Source organism: Anabrus simplex, chromosome 11, assembly GCF_040414725.1.
Source record: "Anabrus simplex isolate iqAnaSimp1 chromosome 11, ASM4041472v1, whole genome shotgun sequence".
Lineage (NCBI taxonomy): Eukaryota > Metazoa > Arthropoda > Insecta > Orthoptera > Tettigoniidae > Anabrus > Anabrus simplex.
Genome location: NC_090275.1, coordinates 54,365,546 through 54,392,383, shown reverse-complemented (window position 1 = coordinate 54,392,383; position 26,838 = coordinate 54,365,546). Strand labels below are relative to the sequence as shown.

Here is a 26,838-nt window from a genome sequence, read left to right as displayed (position 1 = left end):
GTTACTGCCGGATTTGACCTTTCTCCACGCCGACGCCACACTCGTCTGCGGTGACTATCACTGACAGAACAGAAGCGTGACTCATCGGAGAACACGACGTTCCGCCATTCCCTCATCCAAGTCGTTCTAGCCCGGCACCATGCCAGGCGTGCACGTCTATGCTGTGGAGTCAATGGTAGTCTTCTGAGCGGACGCCGGGAGTGCAGGCCTCCTTCAACCAATCGACGGGAAATTGTTCTGGTCGATATTGGAACAGCCAGGGTGTCTTGCACATGCTGAAGAATGGCGGTTGACGTGGCGTGCGGGGCTGCCACCGCTTGGTGGCGGATGCGCCGATCCTCGCGTGCTGACGTCACTCGGGCTGCGCCTGGACCCCTCGCACGTGCCACATGTCCCTGCGCTAACCATCTTCGCCAAAGGCGCTGCACCGGGGACACATCCCTATGGGTATCGGCTGCGATTTGACGAAGCGACCAACCTGCCCTTCTCAGCCCGATCACCATACCCCTCGTAAAGTCGTCTGTCTGCTGGAAATGCCTCCGTTGACGGCGGCCTGGCATTCTTAGCTATACACGTGTCCTGTGGCACACGACAACACGTTCTACAATGACTGTCGGCTGAGAAATCACGGTACGAAGTGGGCCATTCGCCAACGCCGTGTCCCATTTATCGTTCGCTACGTGCGCAGCACAGCGGCGCATTTCACATCATGAGCATACCTCAGTGACGTCAGTCTACCCTGCAATTGGCATAAAGTTCTGACCACTCCTTCTTGGTGTTGCATTTGCTCTGTCAGTCAGTGTATATCAGAATATTAAAGAAAGTGTTGGTCGCTTAGCAACCCGCTATGTACAGAATGTATTGCGGGATAGGGTAAGCCTTCGCCTGCAATTATTAGGAGTGATAATTTCATTATTTGATCTTAGGATTGCTCAAAGGCGACTGAACTTACAGATCTATCAATATCTGATGATTCACCAGCAGGTAATTGCGGAGAGAATAAAACAGGAATGAAGCAAAACGGTCCAGTAGAACGGACGGACGGATTTGGCAAAGCTTTCTTTAGTAAACTCTTTTAATAAATAATAATCTAGGTTGCAAGGGGGAGGGGTAATTGTATGACCTTGTACTGCGACTAAATAGATCTATATTGTGTTTCTCCCATAAGGAAACGGTGAAACGCGGTATCTGCACATAGCCTACTTCTGTGGAATCATTTCAAGGAGTCTGCTCAAGGCTTAACGTCGCCACCTGACGGACGATTCACCATCTACAGCGTCATAAGTAGGGCCCGGATTCATATGCACTAAAAACTCTAAACATATGTATGCACATATGCACTAAAAATGTTAGAAATATGCACGAAAATATGCACTAAAAATAAAAGAAAATACTCTTACCAAACGCATTAGTAAATTTTAATTCGGTGTTAAATTGATAAACATGTTTCATTCCTTGCAAAATGATGCATGGCAGTAGGTTATCAACAGTTTTTCAATGTTTTCAGGAGTCAAAGACTTTTTGTTGTCGAACAGAATTAATTTATACGCTGAAAATGATCGTTCTACATCGACGGACGTAAGTGGGCAATACTAACCTTGTACACTGGCCCTGACTGCTCGGAATATTCTTCCGACAAATACTACCTGATTCCACTTATGTAGTTGCTTATGGAATGAATCTTATTTAGTCCTGGGTTTGAGTCCAAAACCGCACTGAGTTTCCTTTTAACTTTTTCTCCAGTTTCAACAGGAACGCCATTTAAAAACCTAATGGTGTTTTTAATTAACTGAAGGGATTCGTGTAGGGGTGTACCGAGAGTTTGTAGGTCCTTAATTGCCTTCGAAAGACGAATAATGCACATGGATGAAACTGATATCTTTATGTAGGGTTTCAGATTCAAATGCGCACTTCACGAACACGCGCAGTATGACTAGCATCAATGCTTTTAACTACATCTTTCACTTGATTAAAGGTCTCCTGGTAGAACGATACTGAGGATAACCAAGTACCCCACCTTGTGAGAAAAGTTTCCCGTAAAAGAGAAATCTGAGGGAGATGAGTTCTGTACAACTGTATACGAGCCAGTGCTTTTAGGAACTACTTTTTCCCACTTGAAATTCATTTGTTGACAGGTGAAAAGAGTGTGCGTATCTCTTCTGCAATACGATGCAATCCATGGGCCAAACATGTGACATGGATGAGATTTGGAAAAGAAAAAAGAAAAAAACTTGAAGAGACTGACCAGCTTTCAAACCAGCTTTCAGCATATACGAAGCTGCATCTGTGACTAAAAGGCGCACTTTTTTTAACGATCACTCTACGATTCACTAGGCCACAGAAGTTGCAAGGAATCTTGCAACAATAGCGTGGTTTAATTTTTTTCTAGCGCTTTGCATGAAAGTAAATGCGGTTCATTCCTTGCCGGTTCGCCTGGTTCGTCTGGACATAATTTACTCTCTATGAAGTTCGCAATGTATCGACCATACGAATCGGCTGTTTCATCTACCGATATCCAGACACAGTTCCCTCCTATGTCAAATCGTATCGAATCCACGATAGAAGCGTGCACTGAAAGTAAATAGTTCTTCCTAAGGGCATCCTTTGACTAGCACAATGCTTCTCAAGAAACGAGCGTAGATGTGGATTATTAAATTTATGCAGCGGAATGTTGCTGCATACAAAAAACTTTACTAATATAAGCGAAAACGTTCAGAAATCTGAGATAATCGATCATACATACGAGAAAAATATATCTGTATATGCACTAACGTTCAAAATACGCATTTGCATATGCGCATATGCATTTTTAAAATATCCTGGCCCTAGTCATAAGCCCTCACTCCATATGAACACTACGGAGAGATTTGGACTTGAAACGAGCCTTTTGACACGCAATCTAGCGATTATACATTGTATAGCATCATCTCTCCCTCCACAAAAGGGCTCGAACTGGTTAACCAAAGTCAGACCATACACAGTTGACACCAGAACGATCATGACTACCAGGCGGCCTGGATGATAATAATAATAATAATAATAATAATAATAATAATAATAATAATAATAATAATAATAATAATAATAATAATAATAATAATAATAAACCTCGCCAACGGACAATACTGACTCAGAGGCAGACAGGAAATCAAACCATACTCAAGTATTCACAGTGACATTAGAAAACGCAGGTTAAAATTGTATGGACACATTAAAGGAATGAACGCACTTAGGCAGACTTACAAAACAAATAGGCTAGTCAAATTCTGTGAAACTATGATTAAAGACAAAACAGACACAATGAAATGGATCGGCGAAATCAAAACTGATATCAAACAGCCAGGAATCACACCAGCAGATGTCTGAAACCGGGTTATCTTCAGATCCAAAATTCACAGATGGCAAGTTGACCGAGAGGGAAGACCAAAGAAGAAGACTGGAACACCCTGGTCTGAAGACAGAAAGGAAGCCCACAGTAAAAGAATGAAAGAAATATGGGAACAGTGGAAGGCGTACGCACGCCCCTAAGGACTTTGCGGAGTCCTAATTGGTTTATTCGCAAATATATAATAATAATAATAATAATAATAATAATAATAATAATAATAATAATAATAATAATAATAATAATAATAATAATAATAATACAGTAATCAAGCCCGAAGTCTTATATGCTAGCGAGACCCTTACACTAAATAGGAAATGTGACCTAGAAAACATTTTAAAAGAAGAAAGAAGAATCCTGAGGAAAATTCTCGGCCCCCGAAAAACAGATGATGGATATAGACTGAGGTCACTTAAAGTGACAGAAGAGCTTTCCAATATTGCAGCAGACATCCGCAAAAGACGTCTGAAATTTTATGGGCACGTCCACAGATTGCCGGCAAGTAGACTGACACACAAGATTCTCACCTACATAGAACATCTAAAAAATATTCCATGGGTACTGGAAGTGAAGAAGGATCTGGAAAAAGCCCAGATGAACTCAAATGACACCGCGGACAGAAACCTTTATAGGAAAAAAATTAATGGATGGAAAGTGCAACCAGAGAACGAAGTGAAAAAGAAGACTGGAGCAAAGTGGACAGAAGAACGAAAAAGGATCCACGGAGAAAGCATGAGAGCTGTTTGGCAACTCAGAAAACAGAATCGTTAGAGCTTTGCGTGATCCATTGGGTCCATACGCACATAATAATAATAATAATAATAATAATTGTACCGGGCGGTACACCTCCACTCCGCTAATTTAAAATGTGCGCCTGTTGAAACTCCTCTGCTGGAGGAAGTCTGAACTTTATTGACAGTATTAATTTTCTACCGTCTCAGAAGATGTCACCACGTGGAAAATTCTGAGTTTTTGAACTGTGTCATTTTTGATGTGTTTTTGTTTCGCTTGAAGTAAGAAGTGTGAACTTTCTCTTCTAGAGGACACTACTGAAGATCAACAACGGTGCACTCTAGTGTGAAGTGAAAGAACTGTTTTTTGGAGAAAATTTAATTTCAAGAGTTTGTTCTTTGTTAAATTTCTTTCAGTCATTGTTTAAGTTGGCAATATTCACCCCTTCTTTCCCCTTGTGTTGAACCTAACCAATCCCGAATTTCTTAAATTAATTTCTATCCAATCAGATGTATCTTCCCCCAACTTGAATCTGTTGCGGGGTCCTATCCAATAAAGAGTTTGTGGGAGGGTGTTTTCTTTCCCCTAACGCCTAGAAACTTCCGCGAGAGTATTTAAACTGCTGATTTTTGGGTCTCTAGGCCACTTCTGTTCCATCTTTCAGTGTGTTAAGTACATAGCAGGGGGCGGGAAGCGCCTCTTTCTTCTCCAGCCGTTCAACACAAGGTAATGGCCGATTAATAACTTTTTTCTTTGCTAGCTCAGCAGTTTAACTTTCGGGGCGGGTTCTAAGCGTTCAACCATGTAACCTTTTCCTAAAATGTAACTTCCCTTTTCATCTATTCTCTTGTAAAACGACATATTGGGATAGAGAGTGCTAACCCTCTCGAGCTCCCACTCACATTGTCTTGAGGTGAACTCATTTTCTCGACCTATTTTTCGTTAATGTAAAACAAATTGTTCTTTTCTTAAGTCACCTCTTTAGCATGGGATTAGCCCTTGTATTAACGGCCTAGTGCCAAGTAGGTCTGAATCAAAGTGTATTAGGAGTGCAAGTTCGCCTCCTCTCAAATTGTTATTTTAGAGGTCATTTAATTAACCTGCTTTTCTTTTAATAGACCTCAGTAGATTGGGTATTTTACCCCTGTGTTTATGTCCGTTGAGGACAACTTGAAGGTGGAGTTTGGTGTGGCCTGGGAGAGGCTTAAATTTTGAGAGCGAGTGGCTCTTTTGAAATTTCTGGGTTGTATGCCTCATGGAGGTTTTTCAGTGTAATTTGGAGCAAGGGCTCCTAGGTATGAATGGGGTTTTCTCCCCCTCTGTTAAAACTTGTGTTTGAGGTAAAACTGAGCTGATTGCCCAAGCATTGTGAAGTCAGGGCGCGAAGCCCAAATTCTGTAAATATTGTAACTAACCCCTTTTGAACTGCTACTTTGTACCTGCCATGCTTGTTATTTCTTTGTTTTCGAAAAGAAAATATAACCTTGTTAACTTTTAAATTAATTTTACATTGCACTATAATTTCGTAGCTTGAAACCCATTCACACCCGCACCTTCTTTCACCTCTACCTACCACGGAAAAGTCCGTAACAATAATAATAATAATAATAATAATAATAATAATAATAATAATAATAATAATAATAATAATAATAATAATAATAGATCAGTGAAACCTGACTTCAACGCAATCGCAACGGACTGTGAAAAATTCTTGCTAAATACATTTTCCGCTTAAGGTGTGCTGGAAAATAGTGTAGGCCTACATTCTCCAGTTATTCGCACTAGACTAGGGGTTTCCAATTCGTAAAGGGTCGAGAGCCACACTAAAAACCTCAGGCATGATCGGGGACCACACTTTAATAATAGGACAATTTTCGTAAATTTTTTCCAAGTAGAACAGAGGTGCCAGTATGAAGTAATATGCATAGTTCAATTAAACTAAGGTTCAGCCATTTTAATTGCTTAAGGCACTATTTAACGATTGCATAAAAGAGTGAAATTAAAAATAAACAAAAATTATTAAGCCTAGGACAGTTGAATTTTAAGAAGAGCACACAGCAATGTCAGTTTATTATTATTATTATTATTATTATTATTATTATTATTATTATTATTATTACCAGGAAAGTTGGCCGTGCGTTTAGGGGCGCGCAGTTGTGAGGTTGCATCCGGGAGATAGTGGATTCGAACCTCACTGTCGGCAGCCCTGAAGATAGTTTTCCGTGGTTTCCCTTTTTCACACCAGGCAAATGCTGGGGCTATACCTTAATTAAGGCCACGGCCGCTTTCTTTCCATTCCTAGCCCTTTCCTATCCCATCGTCGCCATAAAACTATCTGTCGGTGCGACGTAAAGTAAATTGCAAAAATATATTACTTGAGACATGGCAAAAAAAAGAAAAAAATAACCTAAAGAAAAACTGAAATTGATAATACAGTCAAAACAAAATGTAAAAAAGAAAAAATTAGTGGTAGTACTGTGGTCGATCAGCTGTATCTACCAATGAGCGAATGTCCACCTCCAGCTCTGGAGAGGTAATCTCATAAGGTGGAGCAAGAAAGAATCTAGAAGTCGACTTCTTTTTAGTGAACTTCATAGAAAGAAAAATACACTTACACATTATTTTGTAAGTGCTCCCAAGCACTCGAGAATTTTTTTGTTTCAATTGTCTCAAGTTTGCGCATTTTTCACTGGATAACAGTTTTAAAAAAGGTGGTCCCTTTTCTTGTCTGGTCTATGTAAATCCATACATGTTCCTTGTGGAGAGAACATTGACAGTCAGCTGCAGTGTGCCAGCCAGTATTACCAGGACAACAATCTGCTTAACGTCACACCGACACAGATAGGTCTTATGACGGCGATGGGATAGGAAAGGGCTAGGAGTGGGGAGGAAGCTGCCGTGGACTTAATTAAGCTCCAGCCCCGGCATATGTTTGTGTGAAAATGGAAAAGTACGGAAAACCATCTTCAGGGCTGCCGACTGTAGGGTTCGAACCCACTATCTTCCGAATGCAAGCTGTCACGTGCGCGATCCTAACCGCATGGCCAGTTCGGTCAGTAAATCCAAACATGTTCCTTGTGGACGGAACATTGATATTCACCTGCATGAGCTTAACCTCACAGCAATGTAGTTTGAAGACTAGCCTACTTCCCGGAAAATGTATTTTAAAGTGCAGCACTGTGTACTAGCCAGTACTACCAACGAGAGAAGAATGAAGACCTGAAACCACTTCCTACTCCAATGGAAATATAAGTTGTTGTTGGTTTTTTTTTCATTGTTTGCTTGGTTGCATACAATTACCGTCACTGAGCTTGGGATTGCGTTTAAGATTTGGAATGGATCCCGTAGTCATTTTTATAATGATTAAGACTGTCATTCGTGAGGGCTTATTTTCCCCCAAATTTTGGATTTAAATTTTTAAATCAATGAAATATACCCTATTTTTAGATCAAGTGAATACATACGAACAGGAAATAACGTTAAAAGAATGAATTCTGTAGTTCTCACTCGGGTCCGTAATAGGTAAAAAAAAAAATTTGAACGACCTATGAAATATTTTTCGTAAATTTTCTTCATACTTCTTTAATTTATTTTTTCAAAAACATTTCGGGGGCCCAAAAATGTGGCCTCGAGGGCCGCCAGTTGGAAAACCGCTGTACTAGACACTTGCAGATACGTCAAATGCAACTTTTCTTACCGGTACAGTACCTATTATACACTCTTCAGCAGCCAAAGGGAGTTTTCACAGTGACGACTAAGGATTAATTTTATTATCTGTTCCTGTTCAGAAAACTGTATTTTGAGAAAAACCGCAATTCGATTTTTCACTAATTTTCTTACCTACATCGAGTGGGGAAAACTCGAACTGCTAGATAAGTTAGTTTGTTAAGAAGCCGCACAGATAGTGCAAAATGTCAAAAGACAGAAATGCAATTTTTACACCCCAGGCACTTTTGTTTAGGTCTGCTGTAAAATTTCCCTTGTCGACTTTGAGTCACTTTCCGCACAAAATATTTATATAATCAATGATCATCGATTTGCATTTAGGACTGTCGCAGATTCCCTATCAGTTGTTTATCATCCCTACGTCCTCTTCCTGTAAATTAATATTTGCCCCAATTTGTCTTCTTGAGTTCCAAGCATTTAAGCTTATTCCTCTGCTAATGTCATTCCATGCTATTTCTCCACTGACAGCTGGGAACACACCGCTTAGTCGAGCAGCTCTTCTCCTTGCTCTTAAGTCTTTCGAGCCCGAAGTGTGCAACATTTTCGTAAAACTTCTCCTTTCTCGGAAATTATCCAGAAGAAATCGAGCTGCTTTCCTTTGGATCTTTTCCAGTTCTCGTGTCAGGTAGTCCTGGTGAGGGTCCTACACACTGGAACTATACTCTAATTGGGGTCTTATCATAAACCTATACACTCTCTTATTTACATCCTTACTACAACCCCAAAATACCTTCATAACCATGTGAAGAGATCTGTAACCTTTACTAGCAACGTCGTCTATGATATTTCAACAATGGAGGTACGTATTTCCTAATACATACAGTGACCTGGCATAAGGTTATACACTAAAAAACAAATATCGCTGCCTTATTTTCTTTCTGTAATCGTTCGTCACTGCTGCCAACTTGACTAGTTACATATAAAAATCAGGTGACATAACCATCAACAAACTAACCTCCATGTAAGTATCAATAATGGAGGTTCCCTTATCCAGCTAAATGATCAATCAAGAGATTCATAATTAAGTGTGGTTTCAAGCTCAGTGAGGAATTAAGGAATTAAACACTCTCTCTCTCACCCTCACTTAATTTAATGTTATATATTTCTGCCTTAATTTTGATATCGGGATTACAATAACCGTATTCTTCGGCGTTTGCATGGTTGTAAATAATTCACATCCGTTCTTTAAATTTGCTAGTACTTGTAGTAATACACACAAGCAAATATATGACATGTACATATGCCGTAAGTCAATAAGAATAAAATCGAGTTCGATAACTTCAGTCGCTTAAGTGCGGCCAGTATCCAGTATTCGGGAGATAGTGGGTTTCAACACCACTGTCGGCATCCCTGAAGATGGTTTTCCGTGGTTTCCCATTTTCACACAAGGCAAATGTCGGGGATGTACCTTAATTAAGGCCACGGCCGCTTCCTTCCAACTCCCAGCACTTTCCTGTCCTATCGTCGCCATAAGACCTGTCTGTGTCGGTGAGACGTAAAGCAACTTATGAAACAAAATCACTAAGAATAAACAAAGGCTAAGTCTGCAAACCGGTTGTATCTTGATTGCGAAGAAGGCAAAAACCGTCCAGGTTCCGAACAACTAAATATACCCTGTCCAGTTTGCGAACAAGAGATTAGTGTTGACGTGAGATACATAAAACAGATACAATTTTCAAAACAGTTTCGTATGTAATTCTTGTTCTAGTAGTATTAACATTAACTGGTACATTGCGATGTTTTAGATAATCTAACCATATTTTTAAAAATATTTTTCTTATTGAAAATGTTTAATAATTTAGTTTGAGGTAATCTTACCATGTAGAAGATTATATCTTTATTGTATAACATAACTAGAGTGGTAGTTGTTTATTGTGGATTAGTGAGAGTTGTATTAAACATTATTATGTCTTTTTTCTTTCCTAGTGGCTTTACGTCGCACTGACACAGATAGGTCTTATGGCGACGATGGGATAGGAAAGGGTTAGGAGTTGGAAGGAAGCGGTCGTAACCTTAGTTAAGGTACAGCCCCAGCATTTGCCTAGTGTGAAAATGGGAAATCACGCCCTAACCGGACGGCCAACTCGCCCGGTATTATTACTATTATGCCAACGAAGGAAGTGAGTGGTTGCATCGACAAGGCATTAGCCTTTAGAATATTGATTATTATTATTATTATTATTATTATTATTATTATTATTATTATTATTATTATTATTATTATTATTATTATTATTATTATTATTATTTTCAAAATAATAAATACGAGTATGAAGTGAATTAGTCAGTTTATTTAGAAACAAGTGGGTTTTTTCTTACATGCTTTTAACTTTTTTTGTGTATTACCCAGTATTTCAATTGTGTGTACCAGAACTGAGGGTTAATTTTTCTGCTTCAGAAGACTGTAGGTGCCTCTAGTGATGCATACTGCTGCCACAATCAACCTAGATAAGCAGCGTGACATATATAAAATAAAATATTCTTGCTCATTATACTGTATTCTCGCTTAAGCGCCTCTACTTTATACCTGGCCGCAATCTCGACTCATTAATGTGTGTCAAACCCAAATCATCCCCTTCAGGTACCCATTTGTTCGCAATCAGGACGACAACTGAAAACCGTACCAAAGGCGTAACAGTACAAGGTTAAGTTGATAACGAAATTTCCTTCCATTTCAACTGAACTGATCTTTAAAGAGGAGGTGACGTTCCCTTCATTTTCGGAAGAGTTTTTGCAGGCTTTTCCTCCTTCTTATACATCCTAATTGAATTCTACACCGTACTAATAAAATGCTGCGTTCGTCCTTTTATTATTATTATTATTATTATTATTATTATTATTATTTCTATTTGCTTTACGTCGCACCGACACAGATATGTCTTATGGCGACGATGGGATATGAAAGGCCTAGGAGTTGGAAGGAAGCGGCCGTGGCCTCAGTTAAGGTACAGCCCCAGCATTTGCCTGGTGTGAAAATGGGAAACCACGGAAAACCATCTTCAGGGCTGCCGATAGTGGGATTCGAACCTACTATCTCCCGGATGCAAGCTCACAGCCGCGCGCCTCTACATGCACGGCTAACTCGCCCGGTCGTTCGTCATTTAACACAAACTGTGTTATTAAATGCAATATTCGAATATGCCACAATTCTACTTAACTGGTATTACCCAAGCAGATCTTCAATCCTACAGGAAAAGAAAATATGCTTCCTTATACCCGCAAATGTAACACTAGTGAGTTGTGTTGTAAACAAGGTTGGGTTTACAAAAAGCACAACTTTATTTGCTTCACATGTAAAATTACAATATTTACACTAACAAAACTGAAAGTTATCTCGAAGCAAATTGAACTATGAATTTGGAGAAAGAGTCTGTCTTTGTACACTATATACACGTTGGAGTATTCACGTTCACTACTATTTCGGAAAGATAGTCTTTGTGACATGAAAAGTTCTTGATAGTCGAAAACTATCAGAAGCACTGACGTAAATATCTCAGAGAGTCCTTCCTTGTTGAAGTGTCTGAGTTCATTAACGTAAGTTCAATGACTGAAGAGTTCCTACTTAGCGAAACTAAGTTGATAATGGGAGCTTGCATTAGCTAGGGAATGATAGTGGCATATAATGGTAAGACTGGGCATGGACAGCGGAATAGGCAAGAGGAGCGGTGACCCGAGGTGAGACCTCTTACTGCCAGAAATTCAGTCCACCTGGCCGAAGCACATTTTCAAGAGGAGTAGCCTCCGTGCTCGACGTAGGGTGTATTCTGGAGCTGGACACCGGGATCAGTGGGCGTCTGGACAGGCTAGGAGCTCCTTTATATAGCACACACGACGTTCCAGGCACGCGCACTGAGGGCTGCGCGTCGAGGCTCGAAGAATAACACACTGGCACGCGTGTAGCTGGCTGGCGGATCGAGAAGGGAGCGACGGACATACAACAATTTTCATAATACGGCGATGACAATACGTAATTCTCGCAAGTCAAGAAAAAGTCATGACTACATAGTGCCAACCTGCTAGCGTAACAGTAACTGTAAGACATCGTATCGGCAAATAGAGTCCCTAAATTGTATGGTTAGCGGCACTGAAGAGAACCCAACATTTTGAAAATAACTATAACTATAAATCACTACCGTCACTATTGTAATAATAATATTATTTTATTTACGTTCCACTAACTACTTTTACGGTTTTCGGAGACGCCGAGGTACCGGAATTTAGTCCCGCAGGAGTTCTTTCACGTGCCAGTAAATCTACCTACACTAGGCTGACGTATTTGAGCACCTTCAAATACCACCGGACTGAGCCAGGATCGAATCTGCCAAGCTGAGGTCAGAAGGCCAGCGCCTCAACAGTCTGAGCCACTCAGCCCGGCGCCGTCAGTATTAACAAGGGAGGAAGAGTAAGGTTGTACCCTTACATGGCAGTGACTATACATTCACCCTAGCAACACAGTAATTAAAACTGAGAGTACTTGTCTTCGGTTAACAGATATTGTCATTATTTATGATGAATTTGGTAAGATGTGTCTCTGTCATCTTGTAGCAAAATAGGCAGCAACATTTTACGAAACATGGTTTGTCTCGCAGTACTTGTTTGGCGCAGAAGGTTCTTAATTCCATAACGGTTTAGTACCTGTTAGAAGGAGATATTTGAACTAATACTGGTTATTATCTACTGCTCAGTAGGTCTACGCGGTAGAAACGTGTCTAGTAGGTGTCGGTAAAGTTTATTACTTTCCATTAAATCGCTGTGATTTATTACATTTTAAATCATACGACTGATGCGACATGCAACTCATCTCTACCAGATCGTAATATCCTCAAGACAGAGAATGTACACTGTACGTGGAGTGAGTTCGTAATAAGGTAAATGAACTACGGACCTTCGAGTCAGCGCTCATACGCGACTTCCTTATCCGGGAATTGAACCCCTGGTAAATACGCAGACCTGAATACAATACTCATACGTCTAGGGATGATACAGGATACTAAAACCTTTTTGAGATAAGTGTCTTACGGGAGGGGGATCATCTGAATCTCGAAATTAGCGATACTGTTGCACGATATTACCTAGCAACCGTGCAGGCTGTGATGTGAAGTATTGGTGGATGACCATGACTGAGAGACATACTATAAAAAGGGGCGTTAGAGTACACGTGTTCGATGTGATCATGCAGGCTGTGTTGTGAAGTATTGATGGATGGCCATGACTAAGAGAGATATATTATCAGAGGCGTTAGGGTACAGATAGTTGATGTGATCTTGCAGGCTGTGATGTGAAGTATTGATGGATGGCTATGACTAAAAGGCATATATTATCAAAGAGAGACGTTAGAGTACAGATGGTCGATGTGATCTTGCAGGCTATGATGTGAAGTATTGATGGATGGCCATGAGTGTGTGACACATATTATCAAAGAGAGGCGTTAGGGTACGGATAGTCGATGTGATCTTGCAGGCTGTGATGTGAAGTATTGGTGGATGGCCATGACTGAGAAACATATTATTAAACAGTACAGATAGTCGATGTGATCTTGCAGGTCGTGATGTGAAATATTGATGGATGGCCATGCCTAAGAGACGTATATTATCAAAGAGAGGCGTTATAGTACAGATATTCGATGTGATCTTGCAGGCTGTGATGTGAAGTATTGATGGATGGCCATGACTAAGAGATATATTATCAAGAAGAGGCGTTAGGTTACAGATAGTCGATGTGATCTTGCAGGCTGTGATGTGAAGTATTGATGGATGGCCATGACTAAGAGATATATTATTAAGAAGAGGCGTTAGGGTACAGATAGTCGATGTGATCTTGCTGGCTGTGATGTTAAGTACTGACGGATGGACATGACTGAGAAATATACAGAGGGCTCTTTTATCAAAGAGACCTCATCTCATCACACTCTAGAAAACTGTTTATTTCATGCATGGTAGTTTCATAGACACCGAGTCAGTTTCACCCTTCAATTCTATGAAATGTTTCAGTGACCTGTTCGTTATTCTAAATCCACACTTTCTGTCCTCTGCATCAGATGAGGAATTGCCGAATAAAGCACATTTACTAAAGTAATTTTTTCACGATTTAACAGAATTTCCATAGTAAATTCAAATGTTTCCATCTGTTCGTAAGGACACTTGCTTCGTTCCGGTAATTTTCATTCTCGCATCCCAAAATGATTGCAGATAGAACTTTCATAATATCTAACTGGCCATGCCTCAGAGCTTCAAGTGAGCCAAACTCAATTCGCAATTAGTAGAACAAAGCTTCTTTTAATGAGTAAGGAGCTAATGACAACATTTTCCGCTGCTTTTCACTCTCTCTGAAAAAAGAAATAAAGTCTTATTTCCTAGTGTACCTGTAACAACGTCATTTCTTTAACGCTCAAATGCTTACTGCTTGATTTTTAAAGACTTCATTTTGCAAACAAAACTACATTATGCACAATAATATGGTTGTTTTATTATCACAGCGACTTAGTGGACTACTTGGCTTCGCAGATGATAAGGCAATTGCTACACGAGAAGGAAGAAGATGCGAAGATGGCGCTAGCAAACCTAGCCGAGACTGCGGCGAAGATTTGCCTGACGGTAGCGTACAAGAAGACCAAGATACTGAATGCAAAGACCAACTGGAAGGTTGAAGATCAAGTAGTAGAGAGCGTCGTCAGTTTCCGGTACCTAGGAGAGAATATAAAAGTACAAAATAATAGGAGTGCGGGAGACAAAGCACAACTCCTACAGAAACTATGATTCTCGGCCAAGTCGACTTATGGGAAGAAGAATCCTATCGAGGAAAGCCAAACTGCGACACTATACGGAACGCTGCATTGTACGCTACTGAGACTATGACATTAGGTAAAAGAGCTTGTATTCGATTGGAAAGGTCCTGAGGGATATAGGCGATACCAAAAAGCGGGGTGATATATGTTCGCATAGATCAAGGCAGGAAATATATGAGAAATTGAACCAATTTCAAGTGTTTTGCGGAAAAGAAGGTTCATTTTCGTGGAACGTTTGAGGAGGATGGATGACAACAAGTTAGCAAAGAAGATATGGAATCCGACATGCTTAACGGGAAATTATTGGATGAAGTTAGGGAGGATTGGAAGGATATTGGCATAAGGAATAAATATTCACTAATGACTGTGCAGGATAGATCAGTTTATAAAAACCCGTCAAAAGTCACAAGTGGACCGATACTAAGAGGTATTGGGAAGAATGAAGATGTGCTGAATAAGTCACTCGAGATCCTAAGGGTCGAAACGAATAAAATAAATAAATAAATAAATAAATAAATAAATAAATAAATAAATAAATAAATAAATAAATAAATAAATAAATAAATAAATAAATAAATAAATAAATAAATAAATAAACAAATAAATAAATAAATAAATAAATAAATAAATATATATATAAATAAATAAATACAGCAACGAGGCGACAAGCACGATTGTGTTTCAAACTTGTCACAACAATATGTATGCACGATTAGAGGATGGTTGCCCAGTTGAAACAATGATTACCACCACTACCATGCAAGATGACTGCGAATCGCGCTGCTGTCACTTGCTCGAAAGAGACGAACAGCACAATACCCAGTGGTGTAGTTCGTACCTGAATAAATAGAAGCATGCGGTTAGCATATCGGTTGTATATTTAATACATTTGAATTTATGGTACCCTCATATTCTCCATCCCGTTCACAATACTTGCGGAACAAAGGAGAGATCGTAATACTTTCTGCTCATATAATTAAAGATTTGCCCTATCTTTTCCATTTACTTGAAGAATATTAAGTCGCTTCGTCCCTCTCTTTTATAGTGTTTGAGCATTTACTCTGAATTCTTTTACAGTTTTGTCTCTTTCTTTTCCATTTGTTTGAAGATTTTCCCTGAATTATTTGATAGTTTTGTTCCTTTCTTTTCTACTTGATTGCGTATTTATTCTGAATTCTTTTATAGTTGTTATTGCTCTATTAGAGGACACGTGTAGGGTACTTTAATGTTAAACCTACGGATGTTGAGCAACGTTTGTATGTGTATATATTTTATGTATATAGAGTCAACTTTTTTGTGCCTGTTAAGAACTTGTACATAGCCGATTGTCAACTGTATCGCACCGTAGGCTAAATAAATAATAATTTGTTTGAGAATTTGTACTGACTTCTTTCATAGTTTTGCCTCTTTCCTTTCCATTTGTTTGATAATTTGCACCCAATTCTATTATAGTTTTGCATTTTTCTTTTACATATTTTTTTAATAATTTGTACCCAATTCTATTATAGTTTTGTTTGCTTTCTTTTGCATTTGTTTGAGAATTTACTCTGAATTCTTTTATAGTTTTGTCTCTTTCCTTTCAATTTGTTTGAGAATTTACTCTGAATTCTTGTATAGTTTTCTCTTTTATTTGTTTGAGTATTTAGGCTATTCTGAATTGTTTTATAGTTTTGTCTCTTTCTTTTCCATTTGGTTGAAGATTTGCAAGGAATTATTTAATAGATTTGTCTCTTTCTTTTCTATTTGTTTGAGGACCTGCATTGTATTCACTAACATATTATATCATTTTTCGATTTGTTTGATAATTTCAGATGAATTGTTTAACAGTTTTTCTCTCTTACTCCCATTTTTTAAAAGGATTTACACTGAATTATTTTATTGTTTTGCCTCTTTCTTTCTCATTTGTTTGAGGATTTGCATTGAATTCTTTAATAGGTTTTCTCTTTCTTTCCTGTTTGTTTGAGGATTTGTACTGAATTCTTTAATAGTTTTGTATATTTATTTTTCATTTGTTTGAGTATTTGTACGGAATACTTAAACTGCTTTGCCTCTTTCTTTTCCTTTGGTTTGAAAATTTTCACTGTATTCTTTGATAGTTTTGTCTCTTTCCTTTTCAGATGGTGAGTTTATTAGCGAGTGGTTCAAGTGCAGTTGTGGGCAGACTTCAACAAAGGAAACACTAAGAAAATTTTGAAAACTGAGTTACATCCCTGGAACTCTCCGATTAAGTCAAAGAAATCCGTTAGAAAATTCGAAGTGCTGCAAGATTTTGGATGTGAATAAATATATTGAATGTTGGGAGTCTAATACCGAGAGTTCTGTTCCATCATATGTTATTTTATCATTGGAAACTTATTCATTATATAAGTATTCAAATCATTTTATGAAACTAACGGAAAGTGCGATATACTTTATCATATCAAGACTGAGTCAATAATTTAATCAATTTCGAATTTAAGTCCTTAAAATGTTTACTTTTGTGCGTGATGGAGTTGTTTCTTACAGATCATGCCAATTGCCGAAGAATTGCATTCTTTTTCAACAAGATAAATTTCCTCTATACGCCTCAAGTAATCGCTGTACAAGGTATATGCGTCTGTAAGTTCATCGCCTCGATTGTCGGAAAAATAAATAACGAAAGCAAATAATTCGTTCCATGCTCACATATTACACTAATTATCTCACTAACTGGAAACAAATTGCGTACAAACTTGGGTTTTGTTTATTCCCTATGAAATACAATCTTCTTTAGGAATGTTTATAATGATTTGGCCACTCACAATGACTTAATGGAAAACAGCCGAAGGGACTCTTATTGACAATTAAAACTTAATTGTTGAATGTATTTTTAATGCCGTCATTATGCGATAGATTGTCTTGGTTCAACGTATTCGCCATAATCGTGTTGTGACAATAGCAGTGAGACTTACGAGTGTGACATATCTGAACAGAACACAACAGAACAGTAGTGGTGTCTTTGCTAACGTCAAGTTTGTACAGAATGAGTAGTCCATCGTCCTCGCCTCCAGCTGCCGCCTCCAGTCCGGGGGTGGGCGTCACCTGCACAACATCTACTTCAAGGCAGCTTAAGTTTGGGGTGGACAGGATTTTGTCTGAAGACATCTACTCTTCTAGTCGGCGCCATCATCCGCAACATTCAGGTATTAGTCATGTCTTACTTCCAATGTGATAATATGTTAAGATTTATTTCATCATCATGGTGGAGAGTAAAATGAATGAAAACCGGTAAGATTTCAGACCACACAGGGGTTGTCAGGACGAGATGCCAAATCAGTCTCAAGTAATTGAAATACAGTAAGAATAATACGTGGTGTAACAAGTACGGTACCGAGCTCGATAGCTGCAGTCGCTTAAGTGCGGCCAGTATCCAGTATTCGGGAGATAGTAGGTTCGAACCCCACTGTCGGCAGCCCTGAAAATGGTTTTCCGTGGTTTCCCATTTTCACACCAGGCAAATGCTGGGGCTGTACCTTAATTAAGGCCACGGCCGCTTCCTTCCCACTCCTAGCCCTTTCCTGTCCCATCGTCGCCATAAAACCTATCTGTGTCGGTGCGACGTAAAACAACTAGCAAAAAAAAAGTACGGCTAAATGTTCAGAACACACCACTCACACACAGAAGAAGAAATTATATTGTTATATCACCCTGGGTCTGGAAATGCATGATTTCTCACATCAAATGTTCTAAATTCCCTCCGTTAGCATTGATACATGCATACTAAACACCAAAAAGACTGCATTTATGATATTTCTAGAGCGACTATGTCGATATCTAACCAGGTACTAATTAGAAACAATATTACTCAGCAAGTAAACAAAATAAATTTCTTGGGCTTGACGGTAGATAATAACTTAAGTTGGAAACAGCATATTTCTTGTTTATGTGAAAGGATTGCTGCAATTATTGTGTGTTTAGGCGACTCAAAGGAGTTCTATCAGTTTCTGGACAGAGATCCTTGAATTATTATTTCATACATTCTCACATAACTTATATGATTATAATTTCGATAGCTGCAGTCGCTTAAGTACGGCCAGTATCCAGTATTCGGGAGATAGTAGGTTCGAATCCCAGTGTCGGCAGCACTGAAAATGGTTTTCCGTGGTTTCCCATTTTCACACCAGGCAAATGCTGGGGCTGTACCTTAATTAAGGCCACGGCCTCTTCCTTCCCACTCCTAGCCCTTCCCCGTCCCATCGTCGCCATAAGACCCATCTGTGTCGGTGCGACGTAAAACAACTAGAAAAAAATCATTTGCGATCACAGGTGTAAAACAGATTTGAAACCGCTGAAAGTCCTACAGAATAGGGCTATTAGAAATTTGTTAGGAGCACCATATTTAACATCAAATAAAGCTCTTTATGATCATACTAAGATACCTTTAGAATTAGAGATAAAGTTCAATGCCGCTGTTAATATTTTCAAAAATATTAAGAATAAATTCATAACAACCTTACCCTACAACAATATATTATTATTATTATTATTATTATTATTATTATTATTATTATTATTATTATTATTATTATTATTATTATTATTATTATTATTATTATTATTGAAAATCCATTACAGCATGAAGCCCTATTTCACAGGAGTATATTTGGGCTGTAGTTTATAATCTTAAAATATTTTAAAACGGAAGATTAAGAGTTCATTTTGTTAATGATATGCAAAATGAACGTTAAGAATTCCTTAAAACAACAAGGCTCCTTGAAAATATCATGCAATGGTTTAGAAAATACAAGATCACACCTGTTCAGGCGGTACTCAAATATAAGTCTTTTCCCCTTCCAAACACGGGGCAGGAGAAAAGTAGATGATCCACTGTTTGAGCTGAACCACAAAAGCATAAATATCCATCTGTAATTTGGATTTTAAATCGCTCAAGGTAAGATTTAAATCTGCCATGTTCCGATAGACATTGCGTGAGGACAAAGTTAGGCACGAATACTTTACTCTGAAGTCGATATGTAACTTCGGGGAAGAATAATTCTCTTGTAAGAGATCCTTTCAAGCTAGAAGTCCAGCTATTGTTCCACTAATATATAATATATTTCTTGATTTGTTGCTTAACATATAATATAATAGATATACATCAACATGGCACCCGTAAAAATCCGAATATTTATACCTGTCAATCAGATACAGTAACCTATGGAACAAAGAGTCTGAAGAACGATTCGTTTAAAATATACAACGAACTACCTCATGAAATAAAATATGTTTCAACAAATAATAAATTTAAATTTAAACTAAGGAAATTATTGTTTCAGTCCTACCTGGTCTATAAAAAATACGTAAAAAATCTGTAAATTACTAAGTTAAACATGTAAACATTATTTTTGTTATTAATTGGGTTATAATTTAGTGTCTTTCAATTTTATTCTACTTTTTGTTTCTATTATTGTAGTAGTTTCAGTTGAATATTTTTACAGTTTACATTTTGAATGTAATGCATTCGTCGAATGTATACAGCTCCTTAAAGTGCGCTTAGCTCAATGAACGAATAAATAAATAAATAAATAAATAAATAAATACACAATAATCCGGGATTCAATGTGATGGTGGGTTGATAGATGTATCAACGCTAACGCTGGTACGTTCTGTCCTTGTGTGTTTCACATGATTAATGTACTGTACTACATAGAGCAGTAAAATATTAGTTCTAACATGATAATATGGCGTTTCTGGACCCCTTCTTCTACGTGTGAGGAATGTGCCCTTAAAGTTTGGCCGCACATTATTTCTACACTCTATATACAGTTATGGCGAAGTTTGGCCGCACCTTACTGCTACACTCTATATACAGTTATGGCGAAGTTTGGCCGCACCTTACTGCTACACTCTATATACAGTTATGGCGAAGTTTGGCCACACATTATTGCTACACTCTATATACAGTTATGGCGTAGTTTGGCCACACATTATTGCTACACTCTATATACAGTTATGGCGAAGTTTGGCCGCACCTTATTGCTACACTCTATATACAGTTATGGCGTAGTTTGGCCGCACATTATTGCTACACTCTATATACAGTTATGGTGAAGTTTGGCCGCACATTATTGCTACACTCTATATACAGTTATGGCGAAGTTTGGCCGCACATTATTGCTACACTCTATATACAGTTATGGCGAAGTTTGGCCGCACATTATTGCTACACTCTATATACAGTTATGGCGAAGTTTGGCCGCACCTTATTGCTACACTCTATATACAGTTATGGTGAAGTTTGGCCGCACCTTATTGCTACACTCTATATACAGTTATGGTGAAGTTTGGCCGCACATTATTGCTACACTCTATATACAGTTATGGTGAAGTTTGGCCGCACCTTACTGCTACACTCTATATACAGTTATGGTGAAGTTTGGCCGCACCTTACTGCTACACTCTATATACAGTTATGGTGAAGTTTGGCCGCACCTTATTGCTACACTCTATATACAGTTATGGTGAAGTTTGGCCGCACCTTACTGCTACACTCTATATACAGTTATGGTGAAGTTTGGCCGCACCTTACTGCTACACTCTATATACAGTTATGGTGAAGTTTGGCCGCACCTTACTGCTACACTCTATATACAGTTATGGTGAAGTTTGGCCGCACCTTATTGCTACACTCTATATACAGTTATGGTGAAGTTTGGCCGCACCTTACTGCTACACTCTATATACAGTTATGGTGAAGTTTGGCCGCACCTTATTGGTACACTCTTTATACAGTTATGGTGAAGTTTGGCCGCACATTATTGCTACACTCTATATACAGTTATGGTGAAGTTTTGCCGCACCTTATTGCTACACTCTATATACAGTTATGGTGAAGTTTGGCCGCACCTTACTGCTACACTCTATATACAGTTATGGTGAAGTTTGGCCGCACCTTACTGCTACACTCTATATACAGTTATGGCGAAGTTTGGCCGCACCTTATTGCTACACTCTATATACAGTTATGGTGAAGTTTGGCCGCACATTACTGCTACACTCTATATACAGTTATGGCGAAGTTTGGCCGCACCTTATTGCTACACTCTATATACAGTTATGGTGAAGTTTGGCCGCACATTACTGCTACACTCTATATACAGTTATGGCGAAGTTTGGCCGCACATTATTGCTACACTCTATATACAGTTATGGTGAAGTTTTGCCGCACATTATTGCTACACTCTATATACAGTTATGGTGAAGTTTGGCCGCACATTACTGCTACACTCTGTATACAGTTATGGTGAAGTTTCGTCGATCCAGAGAAGACTTGTGATAGAGTAGGCTTACGAAGAAAAAGGGGAATTATGGGATCAGTGGTAGACAATCAAAGGGAACTGAACTCGGCCGCAACATGGATGGCCATGACCGGGCGTCTACCGAGCAAGTGGCTCAGCGGTTTGTGGTATCACCTTGCTTTCGGGAAGATAGTGGGTTCGAACCCCACTACCGGCAGCCCTGAAGATAGTTTCCCATTTTTACACCAGTACCTTAATTAAGGCCACGGCCGCTTCCTTTCCACTTCTAGCCTTTTCTTATCCCACCGTCGCCATAAAACCTATCTAGGAAATTGTAAAAAAAAAAGTTCTTCTTCCTGCCTTAAACCCAGTTTATGGCCTTTCCTGAAGCCAATCCTATTTGGAGAGATGTATTCATCAGTAGTGCGTGGTTCTGTTGTGGCTGGTGGTGTAGTGTGTTGTGATAAACATGATTAGAACTGCTTCCTTCACTTGCTTGTTATACCGTTAGCTTTACTATCTACTGGCCTTTATCCGCAGGTCCGCCCGCGTTGAACTGGTTTTGCGAATCCAAGCGATTGTGTCGCTTGAGTGACGTAAAGAGATCACTGTGTGGAACTGAATGAGGTGCCAGTTTGAGCTACTACAGTGAAATCGGCTGTCAGAGGTTAGATGAAGCCTTCTGAGACGTAAGGCTGACTCTGTTCTCTTGTTATCGCTCAATGATGAATTATTATATTTCCGAAAAACTGTATGGAACAGTGGTCCGCAAAGTGAAGAGGGGGAAGGCGATTATGATCTGACTCTTAATTCACATTTAAGTTTTGTTGCTCTTTTGTTTTTAATTTGATTTACGTCGTACCGACACAGATAGGTCTTATGGAGACAATGGGATAGGAAACGGTTAGGAGTGGGAAGGAAGCAGCCGTGGCCTTAATTAAGGTACGGCATCAAAATAGATGGAGCAAGACTAACGCACTTACGATTTGCAGACGACATTGTATTGGTGGCAGAGTCGGCAACGGAGCTAGAACAAATGATAATAGAATTAGACAACATCAGCAAAGAAGCAGGCCTGACAATGAATCCAAGGAAAACAAAATTGATGACTAATGCACTGGAAACTCCAGTTAGCGTAAACGGAGAAATACTGGAATACGTAGAGGAATGTGTATACCTTGGCCAGAACATATCATTCTCAAACTGTTCAGAAAAAGAGGTCAAACGGCGAATAGGACAAGCATGGAAGAGGTTCTGGTCTCTAAAGTTCATACTGACGGACAAGACTCAGAAACTCACCCTTAAAGCTGAAGTCCTAGAAAAATGTGTGATACCAGTCCTACTATATGGGTGCCAAACCTGGGCGCTAACACTAAAACAAAGGAAAATGATCCAGATATGCCAGCGCAAAATGGAAAGAAAAATACTCCAGGTCTCATTGAGAGACAGAATACGGAACGAAGATATACGAAGGAGAACCGCCATGAAAGACGCTCTGACGACAGCCGATCAGCTAAAGTGGAAATGGGGAGGACACGTAGCGAGACTGGAGCAAAATCGATGGACCTACAAAATGACAATGTGGGATCCCAGACAAGGAAGACGGAACGTGGGAAGGCAAAGAACTAGATGGGCAGACTGGTTTGCGAGATGGGGAGGAAAACAATGGACAAGAACAGCAAAGATAAGGCAAGACTGGAAAGAGCTGGGAAAAATTGTGTGCAGAGATCACTGACCTTACGGGATACACCTTTGCTCAAGCCCTGTGATAACATAGGCCGATCAAGACACATATTATAGATATTGTGTAGCAGTGAAATATGCAACAGTGCGCTTCCGCAAAGAGACCTGGAGATCACCTCTCTGATCACTACGGCATAATACAGTATAATTGATAAAAAGAGGTTTTTATGAAGTGGTGAATATAAAATTACCATCCTCGCATACACTGAGGAAAGAAGCCGAGCAAGTGTGAAATATGTTGAAGTACGCTCTCAGGACAGAGGCGAAGAATACAACATACAACTGTACGCTTCGACGAAGAGGATACCGTGATGGTCATCTTCTGTGCACTCGGGAGAATAGCAAGACGAATGTCAGACAGACGTTTGCATGCAATAGTGATTTGATAACTCATCACGTAACACATAGTGGAAGGAGGATATGCACTTGCAATGTATGTCAGGAGAATTTAAACGGAGGTTAAGGTCAAGAAATTACAAGAAACGTCTACAACATTCGGAGAAGAAGCTATGCAAGAACGAAGAGTGCAAGTTTACGCTTTTACCTAGAAACAACGTGAACCCTCCCTGGGATAAAAGTGTACACGTGTCATTAATGCAACAGTGCGTTTTCGCGAATTGTTGTTCCAGAAAACACAATTGCATTCACTCGGGAGTGAGACTACACAAGTGTACAATATGCGGTAATACGTTATCATGAAAAACTACAGATTAACCAATATAATAATGCTCTTCAGGACCTGCCCACCTGATGAGCTAAACTGAGCACTGTCCCTGCATTGCAGGAGGCCATAGCCCTTAGGGGATTCATACGGCTAATTTATTTATTTATTTATTTATTTATTTATTTATTTATTTATTTATTTACCTGGTGTGACAATGGGAAACCATGGAAAACCATCTTCAGGGCTGTAGACAGCGATGTTAGAACCTACCATCTCCCGAATGCAAGCTGGTAGTTACGTGACCCAAACCACTCATCCATTTTCTCGGTAGATGTGAATTAGTGAAGAACTAGTTAGTGACGTAGTTTCTGGAGCGAAGTGAACCAGTTTGTTCACCCCCAGATTACTGCCCATGGTAAGGTAAGGGTGTATTCTGCCCGAAGGCAGGTCCGAACATCCGCGGAGGTGTAATAACAGTGTAATAATGCAGCCTAAAACTTAGAGATAGAACATTTTTAACAATTAAAAAAGCCCGGTTTGTGCGACTATCGCCTATAATGACCGTTGAAACGTCGTATGGCTTTTAGAGCCGGGATATCCTAGGACGGGTTCGGCTCGCCAGGAGCAGGTCTTTCTATGTGACTCCTGTAGGCGACCTGCGCGTCTTGATGAGGATGAAATGATGATGAAGACAACACATACACCCAGCCCCCGTGACATTGGAATTAACCAATTAAGGTTAAAATCCCCGGCCCGGCCGGGGATCGAACCTGGGACCCGCTGAACCGAAGGCCAGTACGCTGACAGTTCAGCCAACGAGTCGGACATAATGACCGTTAATTGGTGGCCTCTTCGGAGTCGTTATAAACGGTTTCGACGGTAATTCAGTGGGGAACAAGACAGCTCCTGGAGTGGTACGTTTCTTGCACCATATGAGACACCAGTATAGCGCTTTTGCGTTTATATCTCTATAGCCTGATTCTTGCACCCACGTCATCAATTATTTTTCTATTCAATTTCTGCAACATTGTACGTGTTGACTTCTGGTTAATGATGTTTTCTTCACGCTATACTTGTGTTTTAACTGCACGTTTCTCAACTATGGCGTACGATATTACATTTTTGTAAACTGCATGTATCAAAACATAAGAAACGATTGAAATAAACAATACCCCGTCCCTAATCTCTAGTTTCTGAAATGGGGTATTATCTGAACATACTGTACAATGTACCACTCCTCCATTATACCGCATTGTAAACTGATTGATATTCCAAATCTTAACGCGAATTTTCAACACCCAAACTCTTTATTTTCCAGTACAGTAAAACCTCCTTTATATGTATTAACTGTGACGAAAAAAAATCTGGACAATCGAAAATCGATAAACCGCTTTATATGGATAATAAGCAAAACAAAATCCTTAAATAAGCAGACTTACAGTTTATGACCAAAAAAAACCCTATGTTTTGTAACAAAATTGTGTACATAGTATTGTTTATAAGATGTTCAAAATATAAAAATCTTGATCACATAAAATCATATAATTTCTTAACAAAGAATTGGTCCACTGTCGTCTGTTTCAAACACGTGTGATGTTTGAATGAAGCACGGCCACGCTTACCTCTAATAGTTCAGCAGGAGCGGTGTCGTACTGATGCTGCGAGTAGGCCATGATGTTTGTCATCTGTAGAGCCCTGCTCGGATATACAAACTATTATCCGCATCCGCGAATGGCTATCGGCGAATATTGTAAATATTTAACTATAGTATACTACACAAAAGTATCGAAACGGATAGGTCTGTTAACATAATACAATAGACCTGGCACCACAACCCCTACAGTCGCAGGTTTATGAGGGATTTTCTCTTGCGACAACAACCGACGTATTGAACTTTGTTCCTTCCTTCCATTAACTGAGGGCAGAAGATTTACAACTTTTTGGTGTCAAGGCTCTTTTTATATCACCATTCTCCCATTCCAGTGTCAAGGGTGGCCTAACCACAAGTAAAAGTAAGATCATATCTGAATGAAAATCAATAAACTTCATTATTTCGAAATTATCAGCAAAATTATCCACACTGCCATACAGTTTGTATCCACCGAGACACTAACTTAGCGGATATCCACATCCGTGCTGGGCTCTAGTCATCTGCATGTGTCGTCCGCTGTGATCGCTCCCTCCTCATCCACGTCATCATCTTCCTCACTCTCTGCTGTAGATGTGCATGCCGTTACAATTTATTCCAGGAACTGTGCTTTGAATCACACTAAACAAAGCGAATATTTGGCGTAATTAGTGTTACGTTCTTGCTATCATAGTTAAAAATTAGTATCTAATGTAAACATTCATCATCATAATCTGTTTACCCTCCAGGGTCGGCTTTTCCCTCGGACTCAGCGAGGATCCCACCTCTACCACCTCGAGGGCAGTACCCTGGAGTTTCAGACACTTGGTCGGGGATACAACTGGGGAGAATGACCAGTACCTCGCCGAGGCGACCTCACCTGCTATGCTGAACAGGGGCTTTGTGGAGGGATGGGAA

General features: G+C 39.4%; 1 protein-coding gene across 1 annotated transcript in view; it reads left to right on the top strand.

Moving 5' to 3' along the window:
• Positions 1 to 17,426: 17,426 nt before the first annotated feature.
• Positions 17,427 to 26,838, top strand: part of LOC136883307 (H2.0-like homeobox protein) — a 71,832-nt gene continuing 62,420 nt past the window's right edge. Inside the window, exon 1 of the mRNA XM_067155542.2 lies at positions 17,427 to 17,791. Coding sequence (XP_067011643.1) covers positions 17,632 to 17,791 — 160 coding nt within the window. The 5' untranslated portion in view covers positions 17,427 to 17,631. The remainder of the gene's footprint in view (positions 17,792 to 26,838) is intronic.